This window comes from Echeneis naucrates, chromosome 3 (genome assembly GCF_900963305.1).
Source record: "Echeneis naucrates chromosome 3, fEcheNa1.1, whole genome shotgun sequence".
Classification (NCBI taxonomy): Eukaryota; Metazoa; Chordata; class Actinopteri; order Carangiformes; family Echeneidae; genus Echeneis; species Echeneis naucrates.
In genome coordinates, this window is record NC_042513.1 from 23615851 (window position 1) to 23633442 (window position 17592).

General features: G+C 42.5%; 1 protein-coding gene across 1 annotated transcript in view; it reads left to right on the plus strand.

Moving 5' to 3' along the window:
- Positions 1-5810: 5810 nt before the first annotated feature.
- insyn1 (inhibitory synaptic factor 1) overlaps positions 5811-17592 on the plus strand; it is a 39099-nt gene continuing 27317 nt past the window's right edge. The window contains exon 1 of the mRNA XM_029498961.1: positions 5811-5954. Within this exon, the coding sequence (XP_029354821.1) occupies positions 5811-5954 (144 nt within the window). The remainder of the gene's footprint in view (positions 5955-17592) is intronic.

The window sequence follows — 17592 nt, forward strand, 5'->3', positions numbered from 1 at the left end:
GAAATCATCTGACTTTACATACTTCGAAATAAATACTGTTCAACGTGAACTGACTGCCAAGAATCTTTAATTTATTCACAGATTATGTGTTGAGTGAGCGGTAAAAAGTGCCACCACACACCTTCCATTTTGACTCTGCTTCATGTTATCATGTGACTTTTACACACAGGAGCCGTGTCACGTCAAAATAAATATTTCAACGCCTCAGACGAACCCCAAGAACATGCATCTGTTCAGTCTGGCCATCCACCATTTTAGCTCTCAGTCAGAGCAGAGAAAAAAGCAACGCCTCACAACTACACCACAGTGCCACACAATGGCCAGTGGAAGAAAGGCATAATGGATGCAGATTTAATTAAAGGGATAATACCCCAAATTGGGGCTTATCTGTTAACAAAATGCAAAGAGGGCTATTGTGCTTTCTAGGCTGTCTCCAGGAATGAGGAATCAGGTGATCGGATTTTGTTGGTGATGTTAGACACCCAACGTTATGTCTGCCTGCTGCCGAGAGAATCCAGCATGCAAGTTTTTGGGTGCAAAACATCATGGAGATTCAAAACCCAGAAAATTGACAATTAAGAAGCATCCGTTGGTGTCAATGCTGTATATTTGAAAGTCTAAGAGGAAAAATAAAGTCACTTTCAAATCTGGCGCCCACAGGTCAGAAAAAGACTGACTTATCAACTATGCACATTCTGAGGATGTATGTCAGACATATATGCAGACAAATTCTTGAAGTTCAAAGATTAGTGCAGGAGCAATGTTGGCAAAGACTCTTAGACGCCAAGAAGCAGCAATTAGTTAGTCTGCTGATGAACATGGCTTTGTTTTAAGCACGTAAAAGAACAGAATCCCCTTTAGAAGACAGGTGGTTCTGTGTGTACCCAAAGATCCTCCACAATGAAGTGCAAATTTACTTGTTATATTTGTTTCACGCTAAGATAACAGCTGCTATAGCTTTACAGTTTTTGCACCGAGCGGTATCAATCTCATCATCCAACTTTTGGCCAGAAAGAAAGTCTGTGTATTTCCCTAAATGTCAAACTTTTCCTTGGAGCATTCTGACATTATGTTAACGATGAAATAATTGAAGTCAACAAATTCTGTCAGGGGGACAAAGCCTCTGATGTCTTCCTACATGTGTTAAGCTTTGTAAACACCTAATTGCCCAGTAATTTATCAATTTTTTTCTTTTCGATAAGACACTCTGAATTACATATTGAATACACGCTCCTAAATAAACCACAATGCTCTGAAGTTCACCTTCCCTGTCCATGTGATCATACATATGTAGCCCATATGCTGTGCGGACACAGAGAGAATATAAAGCATCTGTATTGATCGCTGTTGCTCAGCTCTCTACGTTCCATTATAAAAAATAAATCCTTTGCACTTCCTGTGCGAACAACTATGAACTGAGAAACTGAGGAAGGTAGCCAAAAAAAAGAAGAGTAATAAAAAAAAAAAAAAAAGAAAGACTTATGATCCTCGCTGTATCAAATGAGTAGGAGTATGATAGCTTATTGGGAAGTAAACAATGCAAGTCAAATAAAATCTCTCCCCAGCTTTATTCTTATGCTACCAAATTACCAATATAGTTTCCCCTGGACCGAAATACACTGCCTGGTGTTTATGTGTGTGTATTTGATGTGTCTTTTTGTGGGTCTATGAGTGTGCGCGCCTGGCTGTATTAGTGTGTTTATGCATCTTTGTGCTTGTTTGTGAGCCTGTGCCCAACTAGAGAAAAAAATTACGTTCTATAAAATGTCTCCATAAACGGCATGGCACAATAAATCCAAGGCAGAAATATTAAGTGGAACCAATATTTTGTTGGACCCACTCCAGGTGCCTAGTAAAACTCACGAGGCGAGATGACCTTAGCATTAAAAAAATATATTTTACAGGGGGGAATAATCCAATTCCCTTCCAATGAAGGCATCAGTGACATGAAGCTATCAGCACTGTGCACCTGGGCCTTACCACTGAGAGGTCATTTGGTAGACATTCTCTCTTTTAGGGACAGCTTTATTAAATACACTGTGAATATCCAAGCAAAAAAGGTATTCCGCAATGCCAAAAAAAAAAAAAAAAAAAGATGGAGAAACGATGGGGGTAAAAAAAAATACTGCAAACTGTTGCTGTGTTCTAAGAAGGGAGCCTCCCATATGTGCAGAGAGACTAAAGCAGTGAAGCTACAAAGGGAACATGCTCAAGGACACCTGTTTCTTGCAGGGAGCAGTTTGTGAGAAGAAGCTTGTCTGTGCAGTGCTGCACCAGCCGTGTGGAAATGCTGGGAAAGGTACAGGAGCCCTCGTTCTGATTCAAAAATCCACCAAGAGCCCCAGCTTTAATGTGACATCCTGGAAATTTCATGATGGAAAAAACATACCACACTCTGTACTTGGTAACATGGTACACATGAGGAATTTATCTTATATTTTTTAAAAGACAAACTCGATCATTTATTAATCAAAGAAAACACGCGAAAGGGAATTAATTATACTGTAGTATATTCCCCCAATTAGCCTTGCAGCGTCAGCGTATCGTCTGTGATCCTGGTAGTAGAAACCACAGAGGACCCCAGAACAAATTCATCTGCATGGAAGATCGGCCTAACCTGAATCCACTCTGCATTTCTCCTTACAATTATGCTAAGAAGTGCATTGAGCCTTTGGCTGTTCACTACAGTTATCTGCCAAACCCCCCTGGTAACTGCTGTGCACTGCTCAAGAAGTTGTCCTTATGAATGTGCTTTATGGTTACATTATCTCCTTTAGAAAACTAATTTCATATTAGAGTAATTGCTTCTGGTGGAATAATGCAGGGCAGTGTCTTGAAAAAAAAAAAAAAAAAAGACATCCTGATGAAGAGGATGGAGCAGAGGAAAAGTCATGCTGGCCCTCCCTCCCTATTTCTGTCTCTCTGTCAGATGAGGTCATCAAACACCAACCTGCTTTGTATATTAATGATGTAGCAGCTCAAGATATTTGGACACCCCATCCCCAGAGTCTTCTTGGCTGGTGGCAGAGGAAGACTTCATCTCGATTTAAGAGAGATATAATAGCCTCGATAGAACTGTGACAAAGGCCGGATAGGCAGCGTGAGAGGAGATAGCGAGGGAGTGTGGACGCCAGAGGAGAGGCGAGGACAGTAGATGAGCGAGGCAGAGGAGGGACTGAGCAATACTCTGTGCCTTTAAAGCACCAAGTCCCTCCTCCACGGAGCTGAGCAGAGCAGTCGAGTGGTGCTGGCAGGAACCTGAGCTCCACGATAAACTCTGGCATCAGCTTCCTTTCATCCGGCAGTCAGAGAGGACACAGTGAGGGCGCAGGGCAGAGAGAAGGGGATGGAGAAAGAGTGACAGAAAGGGGGGTAGAGAGAGAGAGAGAGAGAGAGAAAACCAGGCAGATGACAGAGAGGGAGAGGCTGTCATTGGAATCACACCGCTCCTTTTTCACAGAAGCAGCTCAGCCTCTCTGTCTGCTGCCTCCCGATGCAGGCGAATGCTGACAGGGATGACGGGTGGCGTGTTTTCAGCAGCGCAGTTATCAGAGTGATGGTAGCGGCCGCGGAGGCATCACAATCCAAAACTGGGGCTCGAGCTCACCACTCTGGCTCTTAGTCATCCTCAGCTTCCTCTCTCCCTTCTCAGAGTGCCATCAGGGCCATTCATCGTTCCCACCTCATGCCTCCTGCCTCCTCCTCCTCCTCCACAGCTTCATCCTCCACTTCTACTCCTTCTCTGATGAGCCACAGCCTCAGAGTGAAATAACCCTGCCGATAGAAGCTTCTCTCTCTGTTAAGACAGTAAGTGGGGGAGGGAGGGAGAGACAGTACTGTGTGTGTGTGTGCGCGCACTCGTAAAGGAGAGAAAGAGAGTAAGAGAGAATAGCAAGGTGGTGAGAAGAGGAGATGTTATTGTGTGCGACAGTGGGACTGCTAAAGATCCAGCAGGTTGTGTGTAGCTTGAATGATCCTGCTGTGAGTGGACAGTGAGCTCTGGGCGTAGCAACAGCACAGCGATGCACACCAAAGGTGAGTAGGTGTGTGTGTGTGTGTGTGTGTGTGTGTGGAGATGAGACAAGTGCTGCTGAAGCAAGAGGTGCATTTTAACAGCAGCTAAAGATCACTGCAGTTCATTCCTGTCCATCTTTGAGTCTCCTTCCACTCTATTATTGCTTTTCATCCTGCTATGAAGTGGAGAAAGAGGAAGGGGGGGTGGCGGAGAAGGATGAGACACGAGAGAATAAGTGATTGTTTTCCTTCCCGTCTGTCCAGGTGCCATGTGTTACTGGCCAGCTCTCCCCGTGGCAGTGGCATCACCCCAGATTTGGCGAGAAGCTCTCCCCCCTGCTTGTTCTCTGGGGCTCCTCTGGGAAGCTTTCATGGGATTTATCGCGTCCTGCTGGATGGCACGGAGCTCGCTGCCTCTCTGAGAAGAGTTCAGAGAGAAACCATATACTACACGGATAAGAAGTAAAATAATTATCCAATCACAGCACAAGGAGGCAGACTGGGTTCCCTTAGCAACAACTGAAGGCGAGAAGAGAATCCTTTTCTCGCTCTGCTCCTTTGGTTTTTGGGCACACCCCTGTGGACTGCTGCGGGTCAGTGTTTTGTGAGAGGACTTGGAGAGCACTGTTGCATAAGACAAGCTACCACCCAGATTCCAGAGGAAGGTGTTTGTTCACCTTCCAGCCCCCCTGTAACTGTGTGTCATCGGCACCATGATTTTTTTGTTATCCCTCCACAAATTCTCATCACGAGTCACGTTCCGCTGGCTTAGAAATCAATTCATTCTGATCCCACGCCACCCGGAATAAGCCCTGCTTTTTGGGGGGGTGGCGGGTGGGGGGGGGGACTGGACGCTTTGTGCAAAGATCGACACCAACCTTTGCTCGCTTTGATGGACAAGAAATGAAGGACAACATGATAAAGTCATCATCTGCAAAGAAAATGGATGTGAGGCAAAGTTTATTTTGATGATTTTTTTCTTTCTTTTTCTTTTTTTTTAATATTTGAGTTTTTACTGAGAATCTTTTTTATTTCTCCTGGAGGAGGAAATGCAACGCTGCACAGAGGAATATCCCCTTTTTCCAAACAGGATGTGTCCTTTCTCTCTGTAAAGACTGAAGCCCCGAGTGACGATGTTAAGCAGCAAATCTCGTCCCCGCTGGCCACCAACATTGTAAAACACGATAATTTTGAAAATTGAGCCTCTGCTGGGAGTTCTATTTTTCTATCTCTGTTGGATAGCTCACTCAGTAAAAGGGTTAATATGTATCCCTTTTCTTTTGTATTTTAGCCTGCCATTATGTCACTGTGTTCCACAAGTAAAACGATTGTACAGGACACGTGGAAAAAGGAGCGAGTCTCTTTCCTGCACAGACAGGTATTTTAAACAGCATCTCTTCGAGAACAATTTCAAACGTACACAATGACACATTAGATGAGTTGGCTCAATATGATTATGTAAGAGTTTCATGCCGGCTTTAGCCCATGTATTTTGCCTCTTCCTTTTCCATGGATTTACTGCGTTTGACTTTTCCTGAGCTCATTTTCTCTTCGTTTTTGGGAGCGTCTACCAGAGGGGATGGATGTCAGAGTGTGACCCTGTGCCGAGTGTGCGGGCGAGGCAAGGTGTTTTGGCTGCCCAGGTGCTTTTAAGATGTTGAGGTCTCCCTGCGTGGCCGGGGCCCCTGTTCGGATCAGTAGCACTGAGGCTCCTTGTAGCCAAAGACATGGACCCCGACTCGGCTCCCCCACGCCATCAGCCTGTTGGCCACTGGCCCCACGTCGCCCTGTAAAGGATGTCCCTCAGCAGAGCTCCGGCCCGGGACAACTCTGAGACCCCCAGCCCGAGAGAACGCATCCGCAGCCACATGAAGATGGTGATCGACCAGCTGGAAGGCATTCTCAAAGAGCTCAAGGATGTGGCCAAGGAACTCCGGGAGGTGAGGTTCAAAATCAGCTTACACTTATCAGGCTTTTGGGGGGATTTAGTGAGGAGGAGGCAGTGGAGGCAGGAAGTGAATACGGGTGCCAGGTGGGTGTGCTCCTCAAGTAGGCTGCATTTAACTAAGTGTGAAATTCTCTTCCCAGCATAGAGATTTTGATTAAGATTTGAAAGTGATGAGATCTTTTCTTCTTTGTAACTGGAGGATATTGTTGATTACAACCACAGTGAGAATGTCTTCTTTTTCCAATCAAACAATTGCTGATCGGCAATTACAAATGTCCTTCATGTGTTCATGGGTGTCCTGTGGGAGGTACACGGGCAGCAAAGCCGAGCTCAAAGGAAACACAGAGGCAAGCTTAGATAAGATACAAGACTTAGCGCCGCAATAGTTATATAACCATTTTGTTAAGGATCAGCTGGATTCCTACTGTATTTTTGCAACTGCCATGGTAACACTGAGATTTCCGTGTGTGTGTGTATGTGTGTGTCTACAGTACACAGTTTGAACAAGGATCAGCAAAGAGATATTGAATGTGTGCATGTGCTCGTACATGCATCTATCTACAAGCATTGGGACTAAAAAAATATGAGTGTGATGGCTGATATTGAGAGTACATCTGTTCGTGTGAGAGATTACAAAATGGCCCTCATCATCTCTTTGGGATCTCCCCCCTGCAGTGCTTTCAAAGCTGTGAGCTCTTCTCTCAAAGCTCCTCCAAAGAAAGAGATAAAGACATCCCTTCATCCAATCAGGGATGCAGGGGAAGTGTGCGTGCGTGTGTGTTTCTTTCTAGATGTGTTGAAAAGAAGTGAAATACTGGGTGCATATAATGACCTGAAGGAGGACGGTTTAGAACAGCCATGATGAAGCTGCCATAACTCACTCAAACACCACACAGGAGTGTTTTCCCCTCCCTCCTCCCTGACTCCTACCTCTGTCCCACACTCTACTTTATGTACTCGCGCAGTTAGAGGTGCAAGGCCACAGCTCGCTGTGCACCTTCTCTCTGGTGAGCAGGATAAACCGGCCTGCGTGCAGGAGTGATTGATGATTATGGGACAACTGCAAGTGGAATAATGCTGGCTGGAGCTATTTATAAACAAAAACATGGCCTGTGCCTCTGCCAGCTCCGACGCATATTACCATTCTTATCCCAGACCCCATTAGAGAGGCCTCTGCACAGTGGCTCAAATGCCATTTTTTATTGGGAGACCACATTCCTACATATTGAAATGGCTAAGAAATCATTTTAGCTGCTGTGGCAGTCATAATGCTGGTATCAATATCCTGCAATTAACTGCCCTGTAAGATTGCAGACCATTATTGGGACATGAAGAAACGGGGTCAATGTAAACGCCATCGGATGCATGGAAGCCTAATGTTCCGTAAAATCTCTCATTCCTGGCCACATGAAAGGAACAACATAATAGATAACAACTGTCACATAAATAAATGATGAATTGTCAGGCGAATGTGGTGGAATAAATAACTCAGTGAAAGAGCAGTAATGACTGATTATCAGCCACCAGGTCTTTGGGGAGCTGGAGATACTGCAGTGCACTGAGGAGTTAAAGCTGCCACTCCAGAGCCAAGAAATTAAGTTACTGGCGTGTTACTATTCTTACTTCAGAGTGCTGCTTTCATAGCTCGAGATCACAGACCTACAGTCTCATTATTCAGGACATGCACAGAGCTAGTCAAATCAAAAAAGAGAATAGAATCCCACATTACAACCACGATTAGTCACACTGCAAGAGAATTTGCCTCCATCCAAATCTCTGATTGTCCATCATCGCGTTACTCTGAACCTGCAGTGTTGATGATTTAGTCCACGCCTCTGTACAGCATGGACTGACTTTAGCTGTCTGCTTATCATAATCTTATGAAAATGTATGTTCTGTAGATCTTTGTCATTTTTACTACCCAATATTTAAAGAGAGATTTACACTGTTCTTTTGAATTACTTTTTAAATTGAATTTAACTTGAGTCCAAATTTAGCAAAGCATAAGGTTAATAAGGTTAATCTTCAGCATGATATAGTATTTGAGAATTCATATTTATAGGCACTGTTAACAAGACGACTACATGAAAACACAACCAATTTAATATATGAACAAAGAAAATGAAGTCATGTCAAAATGGCAAGGAAATGTCCTTCCAGGAGGACCTTCACCTCCACTGATCTTCACCCAGCAGTGACTTGCTATCCACATAAAGGCACTGTAGTCTTAAAAAAGGGGTCACCCATGGGTCTTACTTTCTTGCCTGCCAGAATTCATCATTCTCATTGCTAAACATCCCTTCCCTGGAGGACTGGCCCAACTCACATCTTAAATGATGACAAAAATAGATTCACGGTTTTTACCAGAGTTTGAATCACTGCAAGCGACACTCAGCACAGTCTAATCGAACCCTGCGGTGAACCTGGCATTAAACTTTAATCATTGTCATGGAAATGGGAATAGTTGCCTGTGTGGCCAGTTCATGGCATTCAGAAATATTGAGCATTAAAAACACTGATGATCGTCCATTTCCATTGAATTTTAATGCTCATTACACAGTCAGCCATTTTGAGAGGACCTGAGAAATGAGCACTAATTAATGTTAAATTAAAAAGCAATAGCAAGGAAAATTTCACTTAAGGATGCTTGGCCTGTCCTTTTTCAGTTAAATCTTTACAGCATTGAGCAGTTTTTATCCATTCAGGTTTTCTGATCCCCAAGTATGCGACTGTCTCTAGATTTTACTTGATGCACAACTAACTGAAATTATGTTCAGTCAATATGCTATGTATGTAATTACTATTTGGCTGAAGGCATTTTCATCATAGTTTTTGCCTTCAGTTGAAATATCAGACTTAGGAACACATGTCAAGTGGTCGCCTTCCTCCAAGCTAGCAGATATAGAAACATATTAAAATCCTAATCTTTCATAAAACAGGATATTTCTCAAATAAAATCAATGTTTTGTCCATGTTGCATTCAAAAGCAGTGAATCTCCTTTACACACAAGGAGAAATGCAGCACAGAGCACGCAGTTTTTCAAAATTGCTCCCTTCAAAATCCTATTACACTCAAATGCAGCCTGTCTTACTTGTGAATCCATTACAGGCTTCATGACAGCCAAAATGAGAAGGATCTAAAGGAAGGACATCGAAAGGTAATATACTGATAAACTACTCCATTTGCAATAATAACACTGGCAGGAGTGGCAACTCTGGAGGAAATAATTCATTTAGGTATCATGTCAACCTTGGACTTAGAAGTCTGAGGATAAACAAGAGAAAAAATGACACTGAACTAAAGGCAGAGTCCAAGTGAAATGCACTAAACCAAATTACACCAAAGGCAAGTGAGGAAACAGAAATGCAGGAGTGCACTCATGTTGGTTATTGGAGACGTACGGACTGGTAAATTGAAAGGAATTAATGAAGAGCTAAAGGAAAAAAGGCCGTAGCTCGGGCTGAGGAGTGAAGGGCGTTGGCAGGGAGCTACATCTTTGCACAGAACCAAACAGCAAATGGATTTATTATGTGGATGTAGCTATTATGCAAAATCATACAATGAGCTGAAGCTGACTTGTCTCAAGACAAGGCAAACAGGGCTTTTAGAATTAAAGCCCAAAATGAAAGGAGGGAATAAAAGCTGTACAAAGAGCAATTATCGGTAGCAGAGAACAACAAGTCCAGAACACCGGCCTTTATCAGTCGGCCTTGTGGTAGTTGTCTGTACATCCTCTCGCTTCTGCTGGAAACTGCTTCTACTCAGCAACAAGCAGCCCGAAGACAAAGGAGGAGAGGCGGCAGGAAAACACTGGTGTTAGTTGAAAAATACGTCCTCCGCATGTCAGCTTTTTAGGGATGAAGTACCGAGTAACATCTTCATTAATGACACCAGCCATCCGTGCAGTTTTGGCGTTATATAAGGGCTCTTTGAAAGTGTGTTCTGTAGATCAAACTGTTTCTGATCTACAGAAAATCGCAGTTGCCGCATTTTCAACTTTGCTTGTTTTTGGAAGATGCAACTTTCGGCTTGGCAAGCTTAGTCAAACACACGAGGCCCGAACATGGCGCTCTGTGGAGTTTCTACTCACCAGCCGATAATAAGCCACACAATCCCGTCGGCCAGGCTGTCAACTAAGGGCATTAGTTCTGAAAACCAAATCTGTCATTGAAAAACATGTATGTAAATGATGTGATCAGAGAAGCTATCAAGCAGAACTCTTTCATGTGTGAGGCGTGCTTAAATGCTGCACTGCGTAGCAAGGTGTCCAAAAGAATGACCCCCCCCCCCCCCCCCACCAAGATCAGTGAGCCAAACAACGAGCCAGCGAGGGGTTGGGAGACAAAAACTGAAATCAAAAGGCTATTTTTCGTCTGCAGGGGCACTATCCTTGCTTCACTCTGTATCCCCACCCCCCTGCTGATGCTGCTGCTGGGCGAGGCAGGGGACAGAAAACTGCCAAAGAAAAACACTCAGAACATTTATCCATGGTAAAAATCACGTGGACTTTCACTGAAAAAACTACAATATAATGGACACCAGCAAACACACTCTTGTTCCACCAAACGGTCGTGACAAGCATTTGGAGAAACATTTTTGGGAATGTTTTAGGGTAAAGTTATTAGGAAATGTGGTGATTGCTGAGGGAAATGGGTCACTGCGCAGGCACATAATATAGCATTTCCAAGTACTTTCAAATTCCAGTTTTCACCCCAATGCATGAAGTGGCTACAAATACAGAGTCTGGAAAAATAAAGGGAAAAGTGTGCATGTGCATAAGTGTGATATATTTTCATTGTGAGAGAGAATCCATTTTAATCAACCCGTAAAAGTGACTTCATCTGGCTGAAAAACCTGGATGAAGACTACGGTACTTTGTGTTTGTCCAAATGAGAAATTACAATCAGTCAGTCACACAGCAATGTCCCAGTGGATCCTTTCCCACAAAGCAACCACTTTGGCCACCATTGTTGTGCATTTACTGCCCAGTTGACCACAGACCAGTGATCTCAACTGGAGAATCCATTTACCTCAGATTAAGGCAGGGTTTTTGCGCAGCCTACAGCCTGTGAACATGCACACCAGCTGTCTTTGCAGGCCAACAACACTCAGTGGGCAACAGTGAAAGCTTAACCACTCACAGAGGAAAGTACCCTTCAACTTGACATACCTGGGGCAAAGGGTTCCTTCTCATTAAAAGCCATTTGGAAGAAATGACAAGTACGCACCTACTGCGTCTGTCAATTTGTTCCTCCTTGCCTGACCTCTTTTGTGTGTGGAAATTAAATTCCTAAATTAAACTTGGTGACGAGCCTCTAGCAGAGTTCTCTTTGCTCAGGAAAACAACAAGAACAAGGCACCTCAAGCCTTATCTCTTCTTCACTGCATACAAAACACCTCGCTATCGCCACACCTGTGTTGCTGCCTTACGCTAAGCTCCACATAAATTTGTCTGGTCTTGGAATGGATCAGAGGCTCAATTATTCTCATGACGGATGAAACACTGCCTGGGGATTTGAAGTAGGATGTCAGATCAACTTTTGATTTAACTGAATTCAAATGGCTTCCGACGCTTGCGTTTGCTATATGAATACATCATGGCAGCAGATAATCTGATACAAATATAGCCCATCTCTGCTTCAATGGCAAGACAGGATATTAAACATATTGCACATTTAGCTGATGCTTTTACCAAGATTGGCTTGCAACTGTAGCAGCAACAAAATAATCTGTAATTCGTCGATCCCAGCACCTATAAGTAACGCTGAGTGCAGAATCGAAATCCAGCGGTAAACAACGGGTTAAGACTTAAGCGGCATCTAACCTTGAGAGCTGTGGCGAGAATAAAACTGCACCATGCAAAGCATTCCCCTGAGCCTCTCATTCCAAGCTCTGCTGTGGAGCTCCAGCTTCTTTAGGATGCAGGCCTAGCCTATTGACGAGCCCATCATGCCTGTAACACCCACTGGATTAGCTGGCCCTTTGAGCACTGCCTCCCTCTGCGAGCCCCGCACTCAGCATGGACTGTAATGAGGGCTTTAGGTTAGACCTCTGCTGAGGTAAACACTCCAAAAAATTGCACTCGTCATCCTCATTGATTTTTGTCAACTACCATGTCCACTGTGGGCTAGTTACAGATAAAGCAGTGAAAATTTTTCACTGTGCACGTTTGTATTTGGTGATTCAGCCTCGAACCCTTCAGCTTGTCTCTCAGCAAGGATAGAGCTAGAAAGAATATTTTTTTTTTCGAAGCGCTAAAGGCACGGCAAAGAAACAGAATGTGCACGAGAGAATGAGATGGAGGGGGAGCGACATGAAGGGTGGATGGAGATAACGGTTTCTCCTGGTGCACAGGATTGCGACAGACTGGGTGGAACAGTTTAGATCAATTGTTGCAATTGTGCACATTCGTGGGCGTGTTTAGGATTGTTTTGGCCTATCTCTGGGCTGTGAATAAAACCAGTAGGCTGTAGTTAATGGTGTGAAAAATGGCATCCATCGAAGTGCACAAGCAGCCTCCAAGAATAGCTACATCATTTCATTGTGTCAAAGCATACAGTACGCAGAGGGACGGCTTGCTCTCCATTAGGCCATCAGACTCTGTCTTTTATCAGGTGGAGATACGACTTCACTAAGAGTGTGGATGCATGTGATGCATACCAGAAATACAAACCTAGTAATGTGATCTGATTTTGAAGAGATACTATATTTTCGTAGCCTACGAAAGTGGTCAGAGCAGCGTGGGCCAACCCACTCACCAGTGCAGCAGCTTAATCCAGCTACAATCTTTGGAACTGTGTTATACTGACGGCTCATTGGGAGGCTTTTTTTGTCCTTCCTTTTATTTTTAGCCGTAGTCTGTGATGCATCATAAATCAACCCAGTTTCGAATTAGATTGTTCAGTCTTAACCAGCAGAAACAGCTGAACTGAGATGGCACACAACTAAGTAGCCGTATCCTGTGATGTCAACCCCCCCACACACCTTTTAACAGATTTCCAGGCTATATGCATATTGGAGCATGTCCTTCCTGATTTTCCTTTCTGAGATTTCAGGTGCACCTTAAATTCTAGTACAATTATTTTGTAGTTCCAAAATACTCATGCATGTGTCACTTTATTGTTGCAGCACAGCAAACACAAAGTATGAAAAAGTCCAAATTGCATTAGCAGTTTGTCACAAATGCAACAGTAAGCCTAATATAATAAATGTAATAAATAATCATGCCGGAAGGCACTTACACTGAGAAACATTCAGGACAACTTGTGAATCAACATTTTCATGTAGTTTTCACATTAAAAGTCCCGCGTCAATCATTGCAAGGTCTTTGTGTTCAATTTATGAGGGAGGAAAATTCATTGAAGCATTTTAGTTTTGCCGATGTGTTTTAGAAAACATGCCATGGGATTGTGAACAACGCCGTCTTCTGTTTACCTTGTTACAAAGTACATCTGTGCAGAGTTTTGATCTTATTATCTCAAAACACAAAAGTCAAATGATTCTATAAGGAAGCTGTCAGAGTTATACATTAGTGTAGACTCCAGTCATTTATTACTAAGCAAATCTCCCCAGGCATAATTTCTTTATGTGGTGGCAAAACAACACACACAGAGGACAAAACAAGGACTCACTGCTATGGGAAAATTTATTTTTTAGGGTCTATAAATGTTAGCACAACATCTGCTGTCTTCGTTTCGATATTGATTGTGTTAGAGTCCAGACAGCAAAACTGCAAATTAAGAATAAACATGAATTTATTTTTTATTTATCCAGCTGTCTGTTTCTAAAATAATGTGAGATATCAGTCATATATATAAGAGTCCGTCATTGGACATTTGGGGCTTTTGGTTGTAGAGTGACACGGGATAATTACATTTGAATAATTCCATATTCCATGTTCGTATTTTTATTTATTTTCATTTTCCTGGTCAATGATGGTATAGTTTGACTTTCACAAAATGCCTATGTATAGCATAATGGCACCAGAGCACAAGTATGAATGAAGTTTTCTCCTCTTGTTTGGTACGGCTCAATTTGGTCCTTGAAAACTATTCTACCAAGCCAAACAGTATAATGCTGCTCTTGTGGGATAATTTTCCCCCAAACTATTCTAGTACACACTCTGCTCATGAATAAATGGTTAATTTTAGGTTTTTGTTTGCCTAATGTTAGAAATGGTCTAGTGAAATTTAAACTGGCACAGCTTTTTGGGAGTAGGAACTGCTCTAAAAGCAAGACCCAGAAGTAATAAAGTATTTGCACGTAAGGTTTACTAGGTCTGGGGCCATGTCAACATTTGTGAATTAAACTGGTAAAATAATTTTTTTCTCTCTGACTAATTTGTCCCCAATTTGGAAACAGTGCAGGTAATAGATATATCTGCAGGTTCAGGCAAATAATGCAGGGACTGGCTGCATTCGTATTAATATCCCTGATTGTGGACTGCTGGTGGAAGCAATGGGTCGATACAGAGGTAATGCACCTTGCCATGTGAGCAACAGAACTTTAGAAATGCCAAAACATTTGATTGACTTACTAGGATTTGTATCTAATCCACCTAATTAATGCCAACTAGACAGAGATCCATTTAACATTTAAATGTCATTAATTACTTCACTTTGTGAGGAGCCTGTCTGTCTGAATATCTAAGCAGGGTGTCTGAGCGTGGCCAGGGGTGTCATAACTAATCTGCATCATAGACCTGAGTGGGGCTTGCCTTACCAAATGATTCAGTTATTTTGTTTTCATTTATTACCCAAGTGAACGTTTGAATTTCCAAATGGCGGTAGAGTCCACAGCGGTGCCAGCCTGAAGCACTGTAGCACTTTTTAGTATGTATATCACTGCTATGTAGTAATGCAGCCAACTGAGTATTGCGGCACTGGAGCTGGAGACTGTAGGGACAGTGACTCATAGACAGTTGTACTAAACCTATGAATCACCTAATTTAAACATTCACGTAGAAAACCAAGCCAAGTAAAACAGAGTGACACACAGAGCTGCATCAAGGCGTGACACCTGTTCAGGAAGCTCTGGAAACACCTTTGCATGCTGGGAGTTGGGTGCCTTAAAGGGGATTAGGGAGACTGTGGCCAATGACTGTATAGGTCCCTACATGTCTGCAGTTTTGGTTTTTTTTCTGCTAGCTGTTGGCATCAGGTTGCTTTGGGAATGTTATCCAAGGGAAAACCATCGATCCAACATGGACGAGGAGTGTGCCAGTCAGTGCTGGTGTAGCAGGTGTTGAGGCTGCAGGTGGAGGATTCATACTTCCAGTATGGACTCAGAGCATTTATGAGACAAGAATCCCCCCCTCACCTTTTTTTTTTTTTCCTCCTTTAGCTGATGAAAAGCTTCTTTGTCACTATGATTTTCTGCATATCTAACCACAATCATCGTAGTTCTCTGCAATGGGCAGCACCTTTAAAATCTTGGAATCTCAGATGTAAGACATAAAATTAAAACCATGCTGAGTGCCTTCAAAGACTACCCCACCCCCGTTCTCTCATCGCCTTGCACTGGCAGCTCACACTCTGCCAGCGGCACGGCATGGACGCCTGCCACCACTGTCACTGTCAGTGGCGTGACAACGCAACATCTAATGCAGGGCAAGAAAAGATGAAAGAGGCACAGCAGAGAGGACAGGCTAATTATTCCGACACAGAGTGAAGAGCAGACGGGGACAGAATATGTCAACAAACTGTTTGGGTGATTAATACTTTTTGTCATCTGCGTGGTCACCTGTGCAGTTGGCAGTTTATGACCAAAATGATGAAGCCAGAGATTTCTGACTTTTATGCAAAGTAGACGATAGAACAAGGTCTACGAGGGTGAAAAATATAATTAGACTTTCTGGTCTGCGGTTACTCTCAATGATATTAACTGGGGATAGGACCACAGGATGATCTGGACTGGTTCTGATTAGACGGGGAAAAAATTGTGATTATGCAAAAAGCAGTTTGGAAAAAAAAATTAATTGACTGATGAGAATACATTGACAAATTCCGAGGGTTAATAACTGTCTCAATTGTTTGCCGTTTCCATGTCCCATGTCAATCACTTCCTCAATACATACATCCAGAGATCTTAATTAATTTCTGTGTAAATTGTGATGCTTTCTGCAGGTTGTTGTTTGCAGTGTGTCGACTGTTGTAAATGATCACAGGCCTGTGGGAAGCTGATAAAAAGAATTGTCTAAAGCCGTTAGCCTCTGGCTAATTTTACAACCATCTTTTTTTTTTTTTTGTTTTTAATCACCATTAAGCTGTTTGGCAACTGAAACATAAATCTAGTACAAATGTATGATATCAGATATACATAAACACAACATTACTTCACATAAGATTTTGGATGACAGGGTAAGAGCAACAGGGTGAGCAGGTCTGTCAAAATCTGACAAAATCTTTTACAATCATGGGATTTTAATTTGGAAAACTTATGGCATATAATGTGACCACTTAAGAAAAACTAAAAAACTAAAGATGTTTTTGAAGACATATTAATGAAGGGATGCAGCATAATTTGATGTTGTAATCCAATAAAATTAGAGCTGCAGAAAACGCTGAAATTATTTCATTGTATTTAATAATCAATCAATAGTTTAAAAGACTTTGTGAGCAAATATCCAAAAGGTGAATTGTTTCCAATCTCAAACAGGAGCATTTTTCTTTCTTTCTTATAATTCAGACTGAAAAGATCAGGCACTTTTAAATTCTTTAGACGTTGTATAGCCCAGACAAAACCATTGATATACTGTGAAAATAACCTGCAGATGTATCTGGAATTAAAAATTAGTGCTAACCGTTCCGATTTAAAATCAATTCAGCATTTCAGCTGTTTCAGTTTGTTCAGGTTACTGCAGAAACTGCTCAAAAGGACTTAGAGGTTGAATGACTGCTGTCAGGCTTAACCTTTGTCCCGACTGCCCTCATTCAACCTTTAATCATAACAATCCTAGGAGGTGAATTGCATGTTTAATTTTATTAATGCGAAGACAAACATCAGTAGAAAACAACCATCTCAACGGCAGGACTCATTGATTTCAGTGGTGGATGCCTTGACCCTGCCCAACGAGGCCTGCACTTCTGTGTGGTCAAGTATTCCAGGGTTGAAATTAATATGGTTTGATTGACTCACTTAATGGAAGTAGCTCTTCAATTAGTCTCCTTAGCTCACATCACACGCGCAATGGATTAAATCTGTCCTGCATGCTTAGTCACCATAAACGTGGTCATTTCTGCAAACACTCCAATCACTGCGGCACAGCAAAATCCATCTCTGCATTCTGAGTGTGGCATGGATGGAAAGTACTAGGCAGCCGAAGAGTCGAAGAAGTAAAGCCTCTCCACTGTCCCAAATTCAACTATGACTCAGTTTTGTGGCCTCCAGTGAGTGAGCACAGATTATTGAGTAGAAATGAGAAGGTTGATGGAGACGCTAAGAATGACTTTTTGGACAGAATGAGATATGGAGTGTCTTTTTCAATAAGTTACTATAACACTTGCTGAGAAATGAGGATGAGCACATTTATATCTCAGGATAAATACATTCTGGCCTCATTTTTTTTTTTTTTTTTTTTTTAAAGGTAAAATAGAACGTTAAGATTTCAACACTTAATGGATCCAGTGCG